Source organism: Neocloeon triangulifer, unplaced genomic scaffold (assembly GCF_031216515.1).
Source record: "Neocloeon triangulifer isolate White Clay Creek 2 clone unplaced genomic scaffold, ASM3121651v1 ptg000004l, whole genome shotgun sequence".
Classification (NCBI taxonomy): domain Eukaryota; kingdom Metazoa; phylum Arthropoda; class Insecta; order Ephemeroptera; family Baetidae; genus Neocloeon; species Neocloeon triangulifer.
This window is the reverse complement of record NW_026775547.1, coordinates 3984295-4000641: the sequence shown is the minus strand read 5'-3', so window position 1 is coordinate 4000641 and position 16347 is coordinate 3984295. Positions and strand designations below refer to the sequence as shown.

The 16347-nt window shown below is 37.3% G+C and overlaps 6 protein-coding genes and 1 long non-coding RNA gene across 9 annotated transcripts; 3 read left to right on the top strand and 4 right to left on the bottom strand.

Annotated features, from left to right (window-relative positions):
* Nucleotides 1-12: 12 nt before the first annotated feature.
* On the bottom strand, nucleotides 13-2523 carry LOC132193683 (recQ-like DNA helicase Blm). Its single transcript, XM_059614506.1, has 11 exons — nucleotides 2414-2523; nucleotides 2224-2355; nucleotides 1897-2170; nucleotides 1640-1835; nucleotides 1400-1581; nucleotides 1180-1336; nucleotides 1011-1126; nucleotides 696-881; nucleotides 499-637; nucleotides 219-450; nucleotides 13-160 (listed from the first exon to the last, which is right to left on the bottom strand). The coding sequence occupies exons 1-11, from the start codon at nucleotides 2521-2523 to the stop codon at nucleotides 13-15; spliced, it is 1872 nt and encodes a 623-aa protein (XP_059470489.1).
* A 90-nt stretch (nucleotides 2524-2613) lies between these two features.
* LOC132193643 (uncharacterized) lies at nucleotides 2614-5435 on the bottom strand. 2 transcript variants are annotated; one of them, XM_059614431.1, is made up of 10 exons: nucleotides 5164-5435; nucleotides 4957-5054; nucleotides 4793-4900; nucleotides 4657-4736; nucleotides 3850-4600; nucleotides 3716-3795; nucleotides 3261-3660; nucleotides 3033-3211; nucleotides 2751-2972; nucleotides 2614-2698 (listed from the first exon to the last, which is right to left on the bottom strand). In XM_059614431.1, the coding sequence occupies exons 1-9, from the start codon at nucleotides 5310-5312 to the stop codon at nucleotides 2844-2846; spliced, it is 1974 nt and encodes a 657-aa protein (XP_059470414.1). In that variant the 5' UTR covers nucleotides 5313-5435; the 3' UTR covers nucleotides 2614-2698; nucleotides 2751-2843. The 2 variants fall into 2 exon arrangements, with proteins under 2 accessions (XP_059470414.1, XP_059470415.1); XM_059614432.1 differs by having other exon boundaries at nucleotides 4793-4882.
* Nucleotides 5436-5694: 259 nt separating this feature from the next.
* LOC132193538 (pachytene checkpoint protein 2 homolog) lies at nucleotides 5695-8226 on the top strand. Its single transcript, XM_059614268.1, has 7 exons — nucleotides 5695-5887; nucleotides 5972-6131; nucleotides 6281-6682; nucleotides 6742-6935; nucleotides 6990-7143; nucleotides 7206-7294; nucleotides 7353-8226. Exons 1-7 carry the CDS (start codon nucleotides 5847-5849, stop codon nucleotides 7510-7512), a joined length of 1200 nt encoding a protein of 399 aa, XP_059470251.1. The 5' UTR covers nucleotides 5695-5846; the 3' UTR covers nucleotides 7513-8226.
* LOC132193537 (exonuclease mut-7 homolog) lies at nucleotides 7579-11528 on the bottom strand. Its single transcript, XM_059614267.1, has 14 exons — nucleotides 11341-11528; nucleotides 10969-11132; nucleotides 10746-10883; nucleotides 10276-10687; nucleotides 10048-10226; nucleotides 9803-9992; nucleotides 9613-9742; nucleotides 9359-9557; nucleotides 9156-9305; nucleotides 8975-9103; nucleotides 8792-8910; nucleotides 8270-8521; nucleotides 8080-8208; nucleotides 7579-8015 (listed from the first exon to the last, which is right to left on the bottom strand). Exons 2-14 carry the CDS (start codon nucleotides 11090-11092, stop codon nucleotides 7776-7778), a joined length of 2391 nt encoding a protein of 796 aa, XP_059470250.1. The 5' UTR covers nucleotides 11093-11132; nucleotides 11341-11528; the 3' UTR covers nucleotides 7579-7775.
* Nucleotides 11529-11670: 142 nt separating this feature from the next.
* On the top strand, nucleotides 11671-13615 carry LOC132193540 (adenosine 3'-phospho 5'-phosphosulfate transporter 2). Of its 2 annotated transcripts, XR_009441467.1 has the most exons (7): nucleotides 11671-12115; nucleotides 12173-12294; nucleotides 12362-12624; nucleotides 12728-12918; nucleotides 12976-13157; nucleotides 13216-13445; nucleotides 13508-13615. XR_009441467.1 is itself a non-coding variant. In XM_059614271.1 (6 exons), exons 1-6 carry the CDS (start codon nucleotides 11939-11941, stop codon nucleotides 13370-13372), a joined length of 1092 nt encoding a protein of 363 aa, XP_059470254.1. In that variant the 5' UTR covers nucleotides 11671-11938; the 3' UTR covers nucleotides 13373-13615. The 2 variants fall into 2 exon arrangements, 1 of the variants encoding a protein (XP_059470254.1); XM_059614271.1 differs by having other exon boundaries at nucleotides 13216-13615.
* LOC132193542 (uncharacterized) lies at nucleotides 13233-15225 on the bottom strand. Its single transcript, XR_009441468.1, has 3 exons — nucleotides 14570-15225; nucleotides 14358-14519; nucleotides 13233-14299 (listed from the first exon to the last, which is right to left on the bottom strand). It is a non-coding gene; the product is annotated as an uncharacterized LOC132193542 (long non-coding RNA).
* Nucleotides 13986-15806, top strand: LOC132193541 (eukaryotic translation initiation factor eIF1). The gene is made up of 3 exons (XM_059614272.1): nucleotides 13986-14159; nucleotides 14797-14954; nucleotides 15327-15806. Exons 1-3 carry the CDS (start codon nucleotides 14132-14134, stop codon nucleotides 15471-15473), a joined length of 333 nt encoding a protein of 110 aa, XP_059470255.1. The 5' UTR covers nucleotides 13986-14131; the 3' UTR covers nucleotides 15474-15806.
* The last annotated feature ends 541 nt before the right edge of the window (nucleotides 15807-16347 follow it).

Genomic DNA, 16347 nt, shown 5'->3' with positions numbered 1-16347 from the left:
TACAGTTGCGATTCATGATATAGACACTCGTAGATTTCTTATATTGCCACGGCCAACAGGAATAGGCATGTTCTGAATCCTACTATTCACTCCTGGCCTGGTAGTCACAGTCTCTCCACTCGGCCCCCTGGATGTCCCATACGAGCCACCAGATTGTCCACTGCAAATTCAACATCAAACTAATTATCGTAAAACAACTTTTTTTTAGTTGAAATTACCCAGTCTTCTGTCTTTTGTTGGCAGGACCTCCTGCGCCTCCTCTTGCTCTCCTCTTTTTTCCAAACTTCCGCCCTCCAAATCCCCCTCTTCCTCTGAATCCTCCTCTGCCTCTCCTGCTGTAATTGCCTTGGCTTTGCATGCCAGAAGTAGACGGAGCATTGATTGCCATGAGATCTTGACTCTCGTCAAAATCATCATCGCACAGGTCTGCCGCAACAGCAGCAAAAACTTCTAAAGACAATAAATAGTGATTTGAGTCTATAATTTAAAAATGCATACCTTGCTGGTTAGCTGCAAAAGTTCTTGTGATTTCCAACATTTGAAGCCCAAAGATGTTGAAGTTTGTTTGAGTCACATGAGGAATGTTCAACATCTGCTCTTTAGTTTCTGGCAATTTCTTGGACATTTCAACCAGGGCCTGCATGATGAATATTTTTATATGTTTCCAAGCATATTTTTAGGTTCCATCTCTTTACCTGAGGGTTTGCAATGGTGTGTGGAGATTTTCCCATTGAAGTGGCGATTTCACGAAGTTTCTCCTGCAGGGCCTTCAAGCAACTGGTCTGAATGTCTTGCAAGATTTCTTCATCGTGACTCAATTTGTTCAGCACAGGAGTTCCAGGCAATGTTCCGTCTTTTGGCTTCTTCACAGCAAACGTGAACTATATAATATTGGAAAAGAAATTTATCATATAGGAAAGATCCAAATAAAAAAAAATTACCTTGGCAAGGGAATAAATTTTGTTGTGTTGAGGACCGAGACGCAGATATGCAGCGGTTCTGTCCTCAACGGTTGCCAAGTACTCTTCCGAAAGATAGTTTTCCACAACAAGGTTTTGCAGCAGACGTTCAATGTCTGGTTTATTGTAGTTTACTGCCTTTCCGTACACTGACAGTTGGTCGTGCCCTAAAATATATTTGTTAATTTTTGTATGCAAAAATTGGAATTCTTATTAGTACCAGAGTTGAGGGTTCTTTGCGACTTGGAGCCTTTCAAGATATTGGCCATGTCAAGTTGTGTAATTCGAGTACCGCTACCAGGGTAACCACAAGCAGTAGTGGCACACTGGACAATTTCCTTTGCCAGCTCTAAGAAGTCTCGCTCAATGTACTCTCCCTAAAATATCAAATTAATTAGTTTCTGCAGTTTCTGCTACACAGAAGATTTAAAAATATATACTTTGTTCAAGCAATTATCGCAAGTTGTTCGCCTGTCCTTCAAACAGAGTTCTCTATTGAAGTTTTCACCAAAGTATCTCAGCTGCAAAACTCGACGGCAGTCCAATTTGTTGGTGCAGAATGCTTGCATTCTGTACACATTGTCTCTGTGCACTTGGATGGACTCTCGACTCTTGCCATCACCTGGAATGCAGAAGTATATATTTTTTTTTTTAGAAATTGGTCTTTTCTTTGAATTTACTCTCAATCAGTGAAATGATTTTCTTCACGTCTGCATAGCTGTAAAGCAAGATGCAATGAGCAATTTCTCCGTCTCTGCCAGCTCTGCCTGCTTCTTGATAGTAGCCCTCAATCGACTTTGCCAGTGAATTGTGGATGACGAATCTAACGTCAGGCTTGTCGATGCCCATTCCAAATGCAATTGTCGCACAAATCACCTTTTCATCCAGTTTTCAGTTTTATTAAAAAGTTCAGTTTAACTAACATTTCATAAAATACCTTCACAGTTCCAACAGTCCACAAGTGCTGAATGTCATTTCTCTGCTTGTCAGTCATTCCAGCGTGATAGGCTCCTGCTTTGATGTTGTGCTGCTTGAGTTTTTCTGCAGTATTTTCACAGTCTTTGCGCGAAAAGCAGTACACGATTCCACAAACGTTTCTGCAAATTGGTGTTAGCAGCAGTTTGATGAGCTGGTCCTCCCCCGTCTTGGCTTTGGAAGTTTTTTCTATCACAGTGTATTTCAAGTTTGGACGGTTGAAGCTCGACAGGAACCTACATCCAAGGTATGTATCAAAGAGCATGTACAGAACAAATTAATTATTTACCATTTTGGGTCGTTCATTCGGAGCTGACGAAGAATGTCTGTGCGGACAACGTGAGTTGCGGTTGCAGTCAAAGCCATGGTGGGAATGTCTGGGAACTGTTCTCTTAATGCACTGAGCTTTTGGTAATCAGGCCTGAAATGAGGGGTTTGTTTTTTAGATTTATCCAGAACTGATAAAATCACAAATGTACCTGAAATCATGACCCCACTGAGAAACGCAATGAGCCTCGTCAATGACGAAACGACTCAGCCTATTCCGGTTGTACAGTTTTTTCAAGGCCTCCACTAAGCGGAAGCTCATGCTCAGTTTCTCAGGTGTCACATAGAGAAGGGTGATACCTTAAATTAATTCAGCATAAGCTACATTTTTTTCCTTGCAGTTTATAACAATTACCAGGATTATTACAGCTGAGTTGGTTATAAATAGAATTGTGCTTGTCGGAGTTCAAATCCCCTGAGAGGTGAGCAGCAGAAATCTAAAAATGATAGTATTTTAATTTAAGATGCTACATGTCATTAAAAATTTACCCCAAGAGTGTTGAGCTTGTTGACTTGGTCTTGGATGAGGGACTTTAATGGAGAAACAACGATAGTCACTCCACCAGTTACAAGGGCAGGAAGTTAGTAGCAGAGTGACTTGCCTCCTCCGGTAGGCATCAAAACGAAGCAGTTATGATTGAGAAGAGCAGCATTGATTGCTTGGAGCTGATTTGTGCGGAATGTGGACAAGCCAAACTTCTCTTTGAAAAGCTGGGGAAAAAGTGGAAAAATTAGCCTCAAATCTAAATATATTGTCATTAAAAAACTTACTCTTTTCATTTGATCACTGAAGGAGTGGTTGAAACCTTGGAAAGAAGGATTGTCCGCATCATTTTTCAGCCGCCCATGAAACTGACCCTTGTTTAGAGAAAGCTTTTTCTGAGACGCAGGTGACTGCTTGTGGAAGATTGCAGACATCAGATCTATTTCTTCTGGTGGCTTCGTAGATGCTATATTTTGGGATTAGTTCAAATTTCTAACAAAATAATTTATAATTACGTTGTAGGGCAGAACCTCCATTACTCTGATAATCAAAGTTCCGGTTGTCCTGGAAGCCCTCAGAAAAATCATTTCTATTGGCAGACATGTAGCCACTAGTTGAGGAGGATGCATGGCCACTTGTGTTCTGGTTACTTTCCCTACGTGGAGGAGTTACAAAAGTTGATTGCTCTTTGGGCGCTGCAGAGATTGGAATGACATCTTCTTGAGAAAAACTTGCCAGCTTCTTTTCTAACAATATAATTTTAGCTTTGGCCCGCTGAGCAGTAATCCTCATTTTAAAAACTGTTGTCGGTTTGATTTCCTTTAGGTCAAGCGAGAGCATCATAATGCACAGGTCTGGGAATTCGTTGTACACACTCTGCAACTTTTTCTTTGTCTCTAAAAGTGTCCATTGGTCCTAAAATTAAAATGATTGCGATGAATAATATTTTCATTTCAGTGATCAAACTTACATCATCTGGGTTTGACTTTAAAAGATCCACACTGGCAGCCCATTTGTTGACGTCATTCTCAAACATGACTAATTTTGATTCTAAAATCAAATTTTTATTACATTATTAACATTTAAAAAAAATAATAACGATACCTGGAATAACATCTGCAGGTGGTTTAGGAATATTACAAGTAGAGGTTGAAGGAGCAGTCTTTTTTGAAACAGGTGTAACATCAACGAAATCATCGTCATCATCGGGCAGGAGCAAGTCCGTGTCAAAATTGAAGAAATCGTTGGTAACGCTACTTGTCTTTTGGAAGCTTCCAGCAGATTCTACGTTGGTTTCACTTCTTGTCTTCTGAAAACTTCTAGCAGCTTCCACTAGAGGTTTTGGAGCCTTGGTTTTTGGTGCTAAATCTCCACCCTCTTTGGTTGAAAATTTGGAAGGTCGTAAATCATTTTCGGAAACAGCTTTTGGCATGCTTTTCATGACGTTGGAATTTTTCAAATAGAGTTCTTCAGTTTTGATGGAATTTCTATTTGGCTTTTCGCTGCCTAGCAAAACGCTTTTGACCAGCTCCTGCTTCTTTTGTAACATGGAAGGCTTCTTGAGCTCAAATTCAGCATTGCCAGTTGAGTTCACTGGGGCAAACTTTTTGCTTGGCTCTTTCACTTTGAATTTAGGCACATCATCCCAAATGTCATCAAAATCCTCTTCTTCAAATTGTGGTTCCTCTTTGCGTTGCCCTGGTTTTACCGTTTTCACGTCAACAAATTTGGCGGTGCTGGCTACAGGCTGCCGAGGAATGAACAAAGGTTTACGAGCTTGACTTAGAGACATTGGATTTCGCCTCTCTATCACAGGAGACTTGGATGGAGATTCGTCACTCGTTGCATCTTGGATCTGAAAATTTTAAATTAAAATTCTGAAATTGAATGAAGCTTCTTAGCGTTACTAACCACAAGGGCAGGATCAAAATCTGTTGCTTCCTCGTCGCTGCTTGATGATAAGAAGGGGTTTTCTTTATTTTTCTTCGGAGCTAAAAATAATTATTATTATTTTAAATTTTAATAAATATAAACATATAATACAAACCAGCAGCAATGTGCCCTCGTTGGGCCATTTTTGCTCCACTAATACCACTACTAGTACTAGACTTCTGGGCATTTTGTCCATTTCGAAAATCTAAAACATTTTTGACGCCTAAATGAAAAGAGTTAAAAATAATTATGTTTACTTTATAAGAAGACAAAGCATACCTCTCACTTCACGCTGCACAGGCAATTCAAAAATATCATCATCTTCGTCATCAAAAGGCGATTTTGACTTTGGCAACTGAACTTCTCCATGGGGTCGACTGAAAACAAAAATTTAATTTGGAGCATAATTTATAGAAACATCCTCAATAACACTATTGATCTGTGGGTGAAATAAAAATATAAAAAGCTAAAATATATTAAACTCACACTTTTGCGACGGGTTTCGCAGAAGAATTAATGGATGAACCAGTTTTCGAGGCTGCGGATTTTGGTTCAAAGAACTTGCTTATCGACGTCTGCACTGTGCGTTCGTTTTTGTTGTACAAACTCGGAAGTTTACGCTTGTTGAAGTCCATACTTCAGTTTAGTCTTGTTTAATGATTTAACATCATATTCTTGATTATATTTACGTTACATTTACATAAAAATCGCTCCAAAACTAAGATCAAATTCCAAATGAGATACAAGCAGCACTTTGTTTACATCTGTCATGTGTGACTTTCCCGGTTATTGGCAGTGAAAGCCATTTTAGCCAACACGATGAAGTCAAATATTACATTGAATTAATTTTACCTGATACAATTATTGCAAAATATGTGTTATTTATGTCATTTAGTTTTAAATTAAATCATTTTAAATCAAATTTTACTGAAAATCGAAAGATATTTGACAATTTTTTTGATTCGTTTAATTTTGCCAAGTTGCAATCTCGTTTTTTATAGCGCGAATGTGTAAAAAAATGTCTAAAACTTGATTTGCGGCAGAGACGTTGCACAGATTTATATTTTCTATTATTTTTGGCAGATTTTATTTTCTTTCTGTCGATTTATATTTTCATTTTAATTCTTCTGTGACTTCTGGATAGATCTATTCTATTCGCATTGTTCATAATGGGAGTTACTCATCTAGAAATCCAGCAGGATCCACAAAGGTGCGTGATTATTTTATGTGCAAAACTTATTTTATGTATTATTTTTTTCAAGAGTGAGCTAATATTTTACCTTTTTCACATCAGCACTTTGACAAAACAAGAGCTGTCTAACTACATCCTCAAATGGTTTCCATCAATGACTCTCTCCCAGGATGTATCGACAATTCCAGAAAAAAATATCCTTGATGACAAGGTGCTCCACAAAAATGTGACAAAAATACGGATATTTCAGCAAGGAATCAAGGTACATAAATTTTATCTGCCTTTGCATGTTCAGCTTTTGCGGGATTAAATTGAAGTAAAAATCTTAATAATACAATGTAATTTTTAATTTTGCGCTTAATATTATGTGTCTATAAAAATTAAATAAAACGGAATTCATGAAATTTTCAGGAAGAAAAGAATGCAGTTGAATGCCATGTATACCAGCTGGACGACACAGGTCCGCAAATGGACTACATTGAAGGCGAAGAGTCCATTCCATCAGCAACTCACTACATGCTGCCTTGCAAAGAGTTGGACAACATATGGGACACACTGGAGTATGATTCGGATGTCAAGGAAGAATTGCTCAATTTCACAAAGACGGCTATGCTCTTTGCAAAGCACAATGTTTGCGAAGACATCATAGCCATTAATAGGGTCGTGCTTTTGCACGGCCCACCAGGAACAGGCAAGACGACCCTTTGCAAAGCCCTTGCCAACAAGCTGGCTATTCGACTCTCGGAATCATTTGACTGCGGTCAACTGATTGAAATCAACTCTCATTCTCTATTTTCTAAGTGGTTCAGTGAGGTAGTATTTTTTCCTATAAATATAAATGCAAGAAATTGATTGATTTTACTCGAATTTAGTCAGGAAAGTTGGTCATGCAGATGTTCTCCAAAATCAGGGAACTCATCATGGAGCCAAACTATTTCTTGTGCGTTTTGATTGACGAGGTTGAATCTTTGGCTCACGCAAGGAACGCAGGGTCGTCGGACGCTGAGCCAGCCGATTCAATGCGAGTGGTAAATGCTCTTTTGACCCAGATTGATAGCATCAGGAAGTAAAAATTTAGAATTTTAACATCTCGGCCTTTTTTATATTTAAATATTTATAGGTTCCCAAATGTGCTAATTTTGACCACTTCAAATGTGACGCAGGCCATTGACTTAGCTTTTGTCGACAGAGCCGACATAAAAAAATATATCGGTCTTCCATCTGCCCAAGTTTTGTACAAAATTTACAAGAGCTGCATAAAAGAGTTGATTAAGGTAAATAACGAATTACTTCAATGTTCCTACAAACTGTTTTGTTACTCGATTGATTATTTTAGAAAGGGCTTATTGCCTATGAACAACTCTCGCAAAAAGATGAACCCATTTTGGAGGCTGCCGAAAATGATTTCCTGATGGAAATTGCCAAGTAAGTTGGTGATTTATAGTTATAAAAAAGAGAAAAAATAACGAAACTCTGCTATTAGGAAATCACAAGGGCTGAGCGGACGGAATGCTAGGAAACTTCCTTTCTTAGGCTATGCAAAGCATATAGCCACTGTACGTCCTGACACAATCACATATTTGAAGGCTTTGGAAAAAGCTGTCGAAGAAGAGTTCAACGACCGTAAGATGTTATCCGCTTAATAATAAAATAAAAAATAAGTATTTGCATAATCAATCGCATTGGGAGTCAAATTCAATTCTGTAAAGTTTACCAAACAGTGTAAATTTATTGGTACGCCTTTTTATGAGTAACATGGTGAATATAAATGTTGCTATAATACTTGATACTGATCACTTACTTAACTCAAAAGGTTATTGTTGGGGTGACGTTCAATAAGGGTATAAATGTAATATTTTAAATTGTCATAGATTAATATTTAAAACAAAAATAGCCTTAATTATATCTAATTGGATGGAAGAATTCGTTTAGCGACCTTGCTCCTAAGAAAACGTTCAATGTGCGACCCATCCCAATAACAATGACCACAGCCCTGACAGACTCGAAAGATTTCAATCTTACCCAGCAGAGCCCGAGGGATTTTCTGGTGCTTTACTGGAATACCATCTATTTCATGGATGTCTGCATCAATCAGTGACACGATTTGGCTGCACGTTAATTCCTTGAAATTTCCTCCGTTACATCCCTGTGATAAATATTTTCATGCCTTCAATTACTTTTGCATTTTTAAATTTTAATTATCCACTTACCATGCACCTTGCAAAAATGTCACTTTGGCTCACGTGAATATTGAAGAAGCGCAGAACCTCATCGACTTGCTCTTCAACATAATGGGAAGAAATATTTATCACATGCCCCTCTGGCAGCTGACTAGCAAACTGAAATTTTTAAATATAAAAGTAAGCATTTCTGTCGTTTCATTATTAACAAACAGTTTACCTCTTGAAATGACTTTCCGCGAGTAATTACATATCGGCTTTCCATTAGTGCCACTCGGACACAGTACGAGTGTTGAACTGGATTAGATACTAACTTTGTGTCAATACCCAGCTTACGCATATACTTCCCAAGACCTTGTACCATTATATCACAAAGGAGTTTTGCATCTTTTGCATGTAGTTTTGGTCTAGGAGAAAGTTGATTCGGACTTTTCGGTATCGCAACGCACGAACTCTCGGGTTTACTAGGAGACTGTAAAAATTTAATCTTTCAACCGTAGGTTCAATTTAAAGAGAAAAACCAAATTTTTAGATTTTTAACAACCTTTCATGCTCTATTTTTAAGCCACTTATATCCAATAATTAAGGCATTTAAAAAAGAAAATGAAAAGCCAAACATCCAGTAAAAGAAATTTAGACTCAAACGCATATTATAATCTAAAGCAAATTAGTCCTTTCAGTCAAAACAGGAAGCACAGATGCTGGGATAGCCAAGCACGCCTCATGCAAACACATAACTTACGAAGGGCTTGAATGCATGAGGGACGGACTCTCGACATGCATCCTCAAAAGCAATGTTTTGCTCTCTGCAGCAATGCTTTAAGATGTCAAAAATTTGTAGAAGACAGTACGCATCAAGGGCTAAAATGTATATATTTTTTTAGTATTCATGATTATTGCACGGTTTAATATTTTATTTTTTTACCTGCATAGATGATTTGATTTTCTCTCAATGGTCTTCTCTCCCAGTTTGAAAACTGATTCTCTTTGTTCAAAGGCTTGCCTAAACATTGATAAACAAGACTTGACAAGCCTTGTCCACTGTCCTGGTTAGCTGCAGAATCTTAAGTGATTATTTAATTGTGTCAGGATGTTTTTTAAGCTACCTTTGTAAGGAAGTACAATATTGTGCATGCCTGCCAAAATGTGCCACATAGTTTGCAAATCCAAGTAGCCTCCAACATTCATTGTCAAAGGGCTTCCAATTTGGGGAAGGGAATTTTCAATAGCTTTAAGATCATGGCTCAATCCAAATCCTACAAGTAATTCAAAATTATGTTTTGTAAAAAATTAACTTGAAAATATATACCAAGTTTTAGCAAGTTCTTATTGAAGAAAAACTTAGCACCAAACTTGTCCAGCAATTCACTGCTCATTTGTCCTTTCAGAACAGAAATGTCAATCAGGAAAACTCTGTCTGGCAAGCTGACTTGGATAAGAGCTAGTTCAGGAGGCTTCCCTCCAAATGATGGTTTCCATTCAGCATCAATTCCAACTATACTTATGCCCTGATTTAAAAATTGAACAGTTTATTACATTTGAACGAAAAATTTAACTAGAAACCTGTAAGTTCTCATCCAAGAACATGGACAATCCTTTTGCAGTGTCTAAAATTAGAATACTTGAAAAGGGCAGTGGTAGTTGCAGAAATGTGTCTCTTTTAGAAACTGGTTCCTCCGAAGGCACAAGAGAGCTGCACAAAATTACCAATTTTATTTAGATAAATATTATTTTCCAATTTTATATTAAATACCTGCCGGAGTTCAAATCAATGTTGGCCTGCACATGCTCTGGGAGGTCCGATACCAGGATGTTGTAACGCTTCACCCAGAATGCTACATCTTTGTGGGCACCGTAGCCATGCACTCCTTGGATCAGTTCAATTTGCAGTTCTCTAGAATCTTTGACGGCTTCGTGAGCCATCTCTTGCCAACTCTCCTCGCCTGAAAAGTGGCAATTTCAAAACACGGTCACATAAAAAGATCAAATCGAACAAACCAATGGTCTTTTCGATGTAACGTTTCTTCAGCATGAAGAAAAGAGCTCCTTTTTTGTTCTTCTTATTCAAGTTTGGACAAAGGTCGGCCAGTCTGTACTTCTTCGAAAGACGAGAAACCAACTTTTTGAAGGTTTTGGGGTTGAAGTTGCCCAACTTCATGTTAGGTACTTGGAGATTCCTGTAGAAAAATTTTTTAATTTGAAAAACTAAATTTCCAAATAACTCACAAGCCAAGCTGGTGCAATTGGCTGATGTCATTCATGCCAAGGATATTGTCAAGTAGTACAATTAATTCTTTTTGATGCTCGGGGCTACCATCGAGAAATACTTCAGCCACATTTACTTTGTCTTGGAGGATAAGAGGCACGACAATTTGCTCCACACTATACTGAGAGTAGATTTGCCCCATAGAGGCCAAGTGACAAGCCTCTTTGTACTTTCTACGAGCCAGTTCATCATCAACCACTTTCTTTACGAGTTGAGGATCCTGGGCAATGTTGAAGACAGCATAGATGGTCTGGGATAAATTTGTGTCGTTGCAATAAGGTATCACTTTGCAGGCAGATAGTTTGACATCCTGGTCTAGACACTGGTACGCTTGCTGGTTATCGGCTAACCAGTATCGAAAGGTCATCATCACTGAAAGTACACAAATTTTAATGACTCAATTATTAGGTTTTAAATATTTAAATAATACCATCATGAGCCAATGTTATCCTTCCAGGAATGCCAAAATCTTCACAGCTTTTACAAATCATGAGCGACTCAAGGAAGGGGTTTGGGCTACTGTCCAGCTTGCTCTGCATGAGACTGAAGAATTGCTCATCCTTTTTGTCTGCAAAAGTAATAATTAATTATTGATGTGCTGAAGTCAGACATATTTTATACCATAGAGTTTTATTTTGAATATAAAAACTTACACATATTCCACAGCCTTTGCAAATTTGAACACCAAATTTTCACCTCGGCCTCATTGATGGCAGAGGTAGAGTTTGGACTCCAACCACTGGACCAAAAGCTGCCTAACTGTTTATGGGAAGCCATTATTTGTGGTTGCAATAATGGGAGTGACGTCCTGCAATATCTAAAAAGAAGAAGAGCAGAATTGCGATTTTTTTCATCACACTATAAAGGGAAAATTTTTAACGATGAGAAGAGAATCAGATTTCATTTGAGTACATGTATGCGGTAATCTACGCTCACTAAAAAATTATTTGTTATAAATAAAAATGAAATCGCTTGCAGAGTCGACAAGCATGCACATATTTTGTGACCCGACAAACAAGACTCACTTGACAAGGAAGATCGGACGTCAGGAAAAGTGAACGCATTAGTTCTTGTTGCGCCGTTTAATGAAACCTAAGGCATTCTTACAAGTCTATACTTGTTCAAATTTCCAAATCTGCGTGGTTATTGTGTCCTTTGGTTAAATTTTTAGTTTTTGGAGAACTTTAAGTTCTGTGCCAACGACCAATCAGAGAGCTGCAATCTGTTTTCCCAGCTGTTTTTAGAATCCCAAAGCTTTGATTGGTGCGCACAGGCCGCAAAGTTTACGGAGCCAATCACAAATCGACAGTCAAGGCGCGATTTTGGAATTTTGTTTACTTTTTCATCCACGTCCGCAAAAAGCGATTACACACACTACATACATATTTTTAGCTCACTAATTTCTCTCATGCATTTATCCTCTTTTAATCTTTAATAGACTATTCAAGTGATTCAGCTCTATGATCAGTCGTTTTTCATTTATGTGTAAAATTTCTGACGGAATTCTATAAGTTAATGAATTTGTTTAAAAATGATAATGAAGCATTCGGCACAAATCTTACGGAAGGAATTTGATACAACAGCACCGTGAGGTCGGAGAATTTTGACGTTAAGAGCCTAACAATGTCCGCAACACAAATTCTGATTGGCGACGAGGACCAAAAATCAATCCGCAAGAAAGATCACGATAATGAAACTAAAATTGTATGTTTCAACATCAGCCACTTCTCTCAGCAAGTCCAATTCCTTTTGTGCAGCGTGGCTGTTTTTGCATTTTACTTACTCTATGGATACATGCAGGTATGGAATAATTTAAATAATGTAAAAGTCTTTTAAATTTTTTGTTTCATTTCTAAGGAGCTCCTTTTCACCCTCGAAGGGTTCAAGTCAATGGGATGGCAACTCACACTGGTACAATTCGGATACTACACAATATTTGGAGTAATTGAAACGAGAATAAAAGATGACACGATAAGAAGGTATAATTTTTTTAATGTGCAAATAATTATTAATCGAAACAAAAATTCCATTTTATTTTTTTATTAGAATTCCGTTTAAAACATATTGCGTTCTTGCACTCTTGACCCTTGGAACCATGGGTTTCTCCAACTCTTCCTTGGGATATTTAAATTATCCCACACAAGTTATTTTCAAATGCTGCAAACTGATACCTGTGATGATCGGAAGCGTGCTGCTGCAATCAAAGAGATACGGCTTCCTAGACGTGTCTGCTGTTATTTGTATGTGTGTGGGACTGGTTCTCTTCACACTGGCAGACACAGAAGTTTCCCCTAATTTTAATGTGATAGGTGTGTAAATTACGCTTTTAAATTATTTTAAAGCTCTTAACGCTGAAACATAATATATTATGCTGCTTTTATTTTTACAATTTTAACGCAAAATGGTGTGCAGGTGTTGTGATGATATCTTGTGCTCTGCTTTGTGATGCCATTATTGGTAACTTGCAAGAGAAATCGATGAAAAGCCACAAGGCTTCTAACACCGAGGTTGTCCTCTACTCATACGGAATAGGATTTGTCTATTTGTTCCTAATTTTACTAACTACCGGAAATCTATTCCGAGGATTTGCTTTTTTCTCCGAGGTACAAATTCCTTTAGCCTGATATAATTTTGTCACTGATTTTCTTCTATTCCAAAAGCACCCTGTAGAGACGTATGGATATGCCCTAATTTTCTCACTTACGGGTTATCTGGGGATTCAAGTGGTGCTGACCCTGGTGAGGACGTGTGGTGCGCTTGCTGCAGCCACAGTGACCACGGCTAGAAAGGCTGTCACCATTGCCCTCTCGTTTCTGGCTTTCACCAAACCATTCACTATGCAGTAAGTCCACGGCATTTATTTAACTTATGAAAAAATTATTTAATGTTAAAATTCGAAGGTACTTTTGGGCTGGATCAATAGTCGTACTCGGCATTTACTTAAATGTCTTCAGCAAGAAGCACAAGGACTTTGGACCAAAAGACCTTGTGGTGATCATCAATAAGCTCAAGTCGAACGTGGTGAAACCTAAACGGAAAATCATTGCCAGTGTTTAATTTTAATTATTTATGTTTTCACAATCTATAGTGTAATCACAAACTTGAATTGGAAACTGAGCAGACACAAGAAGTATTTTATAACATTATATTATGTTAGGTTTATTTACATTCCGACAATATTTTGTATTTCAGGAACAGATCGTGTAATTGTGATTTATTTTTTGCGTTGAAGAGCACAATTAATATTGATTTGACCATATTTTGATTTTTTTCCTAAAATAAAATATATTTTTGAGTTAATTAAGTTTGTTTACATTTTCAATTGTATATCTTTCAAGATAAAAATGTGTTCAATAATCCAAATTATTGAAAGTAAAATTTTATCGCAGCTAATCTGTTTGCATTTCATTATTTCCCAAGCTAATAAATACCAAATTTTTATATTTTGTAAAAAGCTTGCTTACAGAGAGTAATTGATACATTTTTTTTTCATATTGTATGGCACAGTAGCGCTCTTATAAATTATTATTGTAAAAAAAATTAAACCATATTATATCTTTTTTAATTCGACGAATGCTAAAAATAAAATTTTGTGCACACGACACGTTTCGCGCTAAAAGTAGTTGAAATCGAACAAGCGAGCATCGACGTGACGCACACTGTGACGTCACATCCGTCTTTGAATTCCTTCGCGAAATAGTCATTTCTTGGTCGTAGACTCTCGTGAACGAATCGTCGATCATCTCCACCGAGGTTGACATTTTCGATTGCATCTCGCAGGAATATAAAAGCTAGTGCTTCTCCTTGTTGTCGTATATGTCCATCCAGAATCTCACCACATTTGGTAAGCGGAAAAAACGTCAAACAAAAACACCCTTTCTGTCGAGAATTTTCACTCCTCAATTTCTAAGATGGCAGCTCCAATGTTTTGAAATTTCCCAGTGTCCCACGAGTTTTTCCGAGCTCCTTATCAAATATTTGCATCTAAGTCGAATTCAATTAAATTAAATTGTATTTTATATGGTTATTGTGACAATTTCACCGGTTCAATTTCAACCGCAATGCTTGCATAACGCATTTCCGCAATCATGGCCCACATCTGTCAAACCGAACTTCTGGAAGCTTTGAAAGCTTTCCTTCCCTATTTAGTGTCTCATGGCTTCCATTCTTTCAGTTTGGTCCTTTTACTCTATATGGCGCGCTCCTATCAGACGATAATGCAAATTTTACAATTATTTTTCATTTTATTTTTACCATTCCGTTTGTTCTTTTGTAAATTCATCCTTGAATTCGCACATTGTCCTAACTGTACATCGCGCTTGAAATCCCCGTGATGCAGTGCCAATCTCGCAAAGAGATGTTGAAAGTACTCGGCAAAGCCACTTAGCTGCTCTTGGTGCCAGAAAATAAATTCTCGAGTCTGTTTACTTCTCCCAGTTCACAAAATAAATCAAGCGCGCTGACGCAAATTTGATTTACAGATCCCTTTGCGGACGCAAACAAGGGTGCTGACGAAGGCGTACAGGATGGATTCGTACATATAAGGATCCAGCAAAGGAACGGACGCAAAACCCTGACCACAGTGCAAGGTCTCTCGGCGGAGTATGATTTGAAGAAAATTGTCCGTGCCTGCAAAAAGGTAATTTAATTCAAGAAAAATCGATTTTACTGAATTTTCAAATTACTTCGAATCGTCTCATAAAGTGGTGTTCTTTCGGAATTAAAGTCCAGTTTAATGATATATCAATAAGATAAAGTACCAAACAACAAAATCTTATCTTTCTGTTCTGTTTTCGAGGTTGGAGATCCCCAATATCACTTTTTCATAACTAAAGCTTTGAACTCTTCTCATTAAAATTGTTATTTAACATCTAAAAGATTATCTTTTTAAAAGTTGGAAAATTTCTTGAATCTTCCATTTACAACATATTTGACATTTCTTATCCATTTTCATTCTTTCTGGTGGTGAAAATAATATAAAACTGATTTTTTAATTTTTTTTCGCTTGCAGGAATTTGCATGCAATGGCACCGTAATTGAGCACCCCGAGTACGGCGAGGTGTTGCAGCTGCAGGGAGATCAGCGCGAGAACATCTGCCAGTGGCTGACTCGGTGCGGCCTGGCCAAGTCGGACCAGCTCAAAGTGCACGGCTTCTAAGCACGACCGAAATGCAAATCCACTGCAGCAGGTGACATGTATCTGGGCGCCATTGATGTCTTTAGAGAGTGTCTAAAAAGGACTCTGGGGCTATTTTTGTAAAACGACACCACTGTTAGCTCTGAATCATCTACCTTTGAATGCCACAATACGAAATACAACCCGAGTGCCTCTCTGCTCAGTGGATCCAACGCAACAGTTTGAAACCAATCATGTTAACAGTTAATGCAAGTAAAAATAAAAAACAAGTGGATTAAATAATGATATCATTTTAAGTGATCAACTTTCATTTTTTCTTGTCGTTGGAAGGAGATAACAAAATTTAAAATAAAATTTAATTATGACATGACACACAAATCAGTGTTTTTCATTATGATTGTGTTAATAGTGCTAGGCACTTCCTCTAAAAAAATGGTTCCCTGTGTTATTAAAATTATTAAAAGAAATTAGACAGTTTTGATTTCAAAATTTATAAAAAAAAAATCAAACTACAAGGTTAATCAGAAAGAAAGCAGCAGTAACGAGATTAGGAATATTGTTTAAATAAATATTAAGAACGGGATATCAATTGCCCGGAAAATTAAACATACATGCTAATGAAACAATAATTATTCAGAGTTACAGATGCGAATATTATTACTATGGGTAATTTATACCTTTCTTAAAACTCATTTTTCATTCCTAGAGGTAAACTTAAAAAAATACATTATATGTATTTTTTTTTTAAATTTATATCAAAATTACATGGGAATGAATTTGATTAAATGTTTTGGTTTTTTTTAATGTGAAAAGATCATGATACAGAAATTCAATAAAATATCAGAAATATAATTATAGTTATGCAACCAGCTCAACGCCGCACTGCCACAGGTTG

Coding starts and splice junctions, on each gene's coding strand:
- LOC132193541 (XM_059614272.1), top strand. CDS start 14,132: ATGTCCATCCAGAATCTCACCACATTTG. Junction 14,160..14,796: donor CCAGAATCTCACCACATTTG/GTAAGCGGAAAA, acceptor TTTGATTTACAG/ATCCCTTTGCGGACGCAAAC. Junction 14,955..15,326: donor TTGTCCGTGCCTGCAAAAAG/GTAATTTAATTC, acceptor TTTCGCTTGCAG/GAATTTGCATGCAATGGCAC.
- LOC132193540 (XM_059614271.1), top strand. CDS start 11,939: ATGTCCGCAACACAAATTCTGATTGGCGACGAGGACCAAAAATCAATC. Junction 12,625..12,727: donor CCCTAATTTTAATGTGATAG/GTGTGTAAATTA, acceptor AATGGTGTGCAG/GTGTTGTGATGATATCTTGT. Junction 12,919..12,975: donor GATTTGCTTTTTTCTCCGAG/GTACAAATTCCT, acceptor CTATTCCAAAAG/CACCCTGTAGAGACGTATGG.
- LOC132193538 (XM_059614268.1), top strand. CDS start 5,847: ATGGGAGTTACTCATCTAGAAATCCAGCAGGATCCACAAAG. Junction 5,888..5,971: donor ATCCAGCAGGATCCACAAAG/GTGCGTGATTAT, acceptor TTTTCACATCAG/CACTTTGACAAAACAAGAGC. Junction 6,936..6,989: donor CAGATTGATAGCATCAGGAA/GTAAAAATTTAG, acceptor AAATATTTATAG/GTTCCCAAATGTGCTAATTT.
- LOC132193683 (XM_059614506.1), bottom strand. CDS start 2,523: ATGAGCTTCCGCTTAGTGGAGGCCTTGAAAAAACTGTACAACCGGAAT. Junction 1,127..1,179: donor GCAAAGAACCCTCAACTCTG/GTACTAATAAGA, acceptor AATATATTTTAG/GGCACGACCAACTGTCAGTG. Junction 161..218: donor AACAAAAGACAGAAGACTGG/GTAATTTCAACT, acceptor TTGAATTTGCAG/TGGACAATCTGGTGGCTCGT.
- LOC132193537 (XM_059614267.1), bottom strand. CDS start 11,092: ATGGCTTCCCATAAACAGTTAGGCAGCTTTTGGTCCAGTGGTTGGAGT. Junction 9,743..9,802: donor ATTGATTTGAACTCCGGCAG/GTATTTAATATA, acceptor AATTTTGTGCAG/CTCTCTTGTGCCTTCGGAGG. Junction 9,558..9,612: donor TCTTGGATGAGAACTTACAG/GTTTCTAGTTAA, acceptor TTTTTAAATCAG/GGCATAAGTATAGTTGGAAT.
- LOC132193643 (XM_059614431.1), bottom strand. CDS start 5,312: ATGGACTTCAACAAGCGTAAACTTCCGAGTTTGTACAACAAAAACGAA. Junction 3,661..3,715: donor TAAAGTCAAACCCAGATGAT/GTAAGTTTGATC, acceptor TTTTAATTTTAG/GACCAATGGACACTTTTAGA. Junction 2,973..3,032: donor TCAGTGATCAAATGAAAAGA/GTAAGTTTTTTA, acceptor CTTTTTCCCCAG/CTTTTCAAAGAGAAGTTTGG.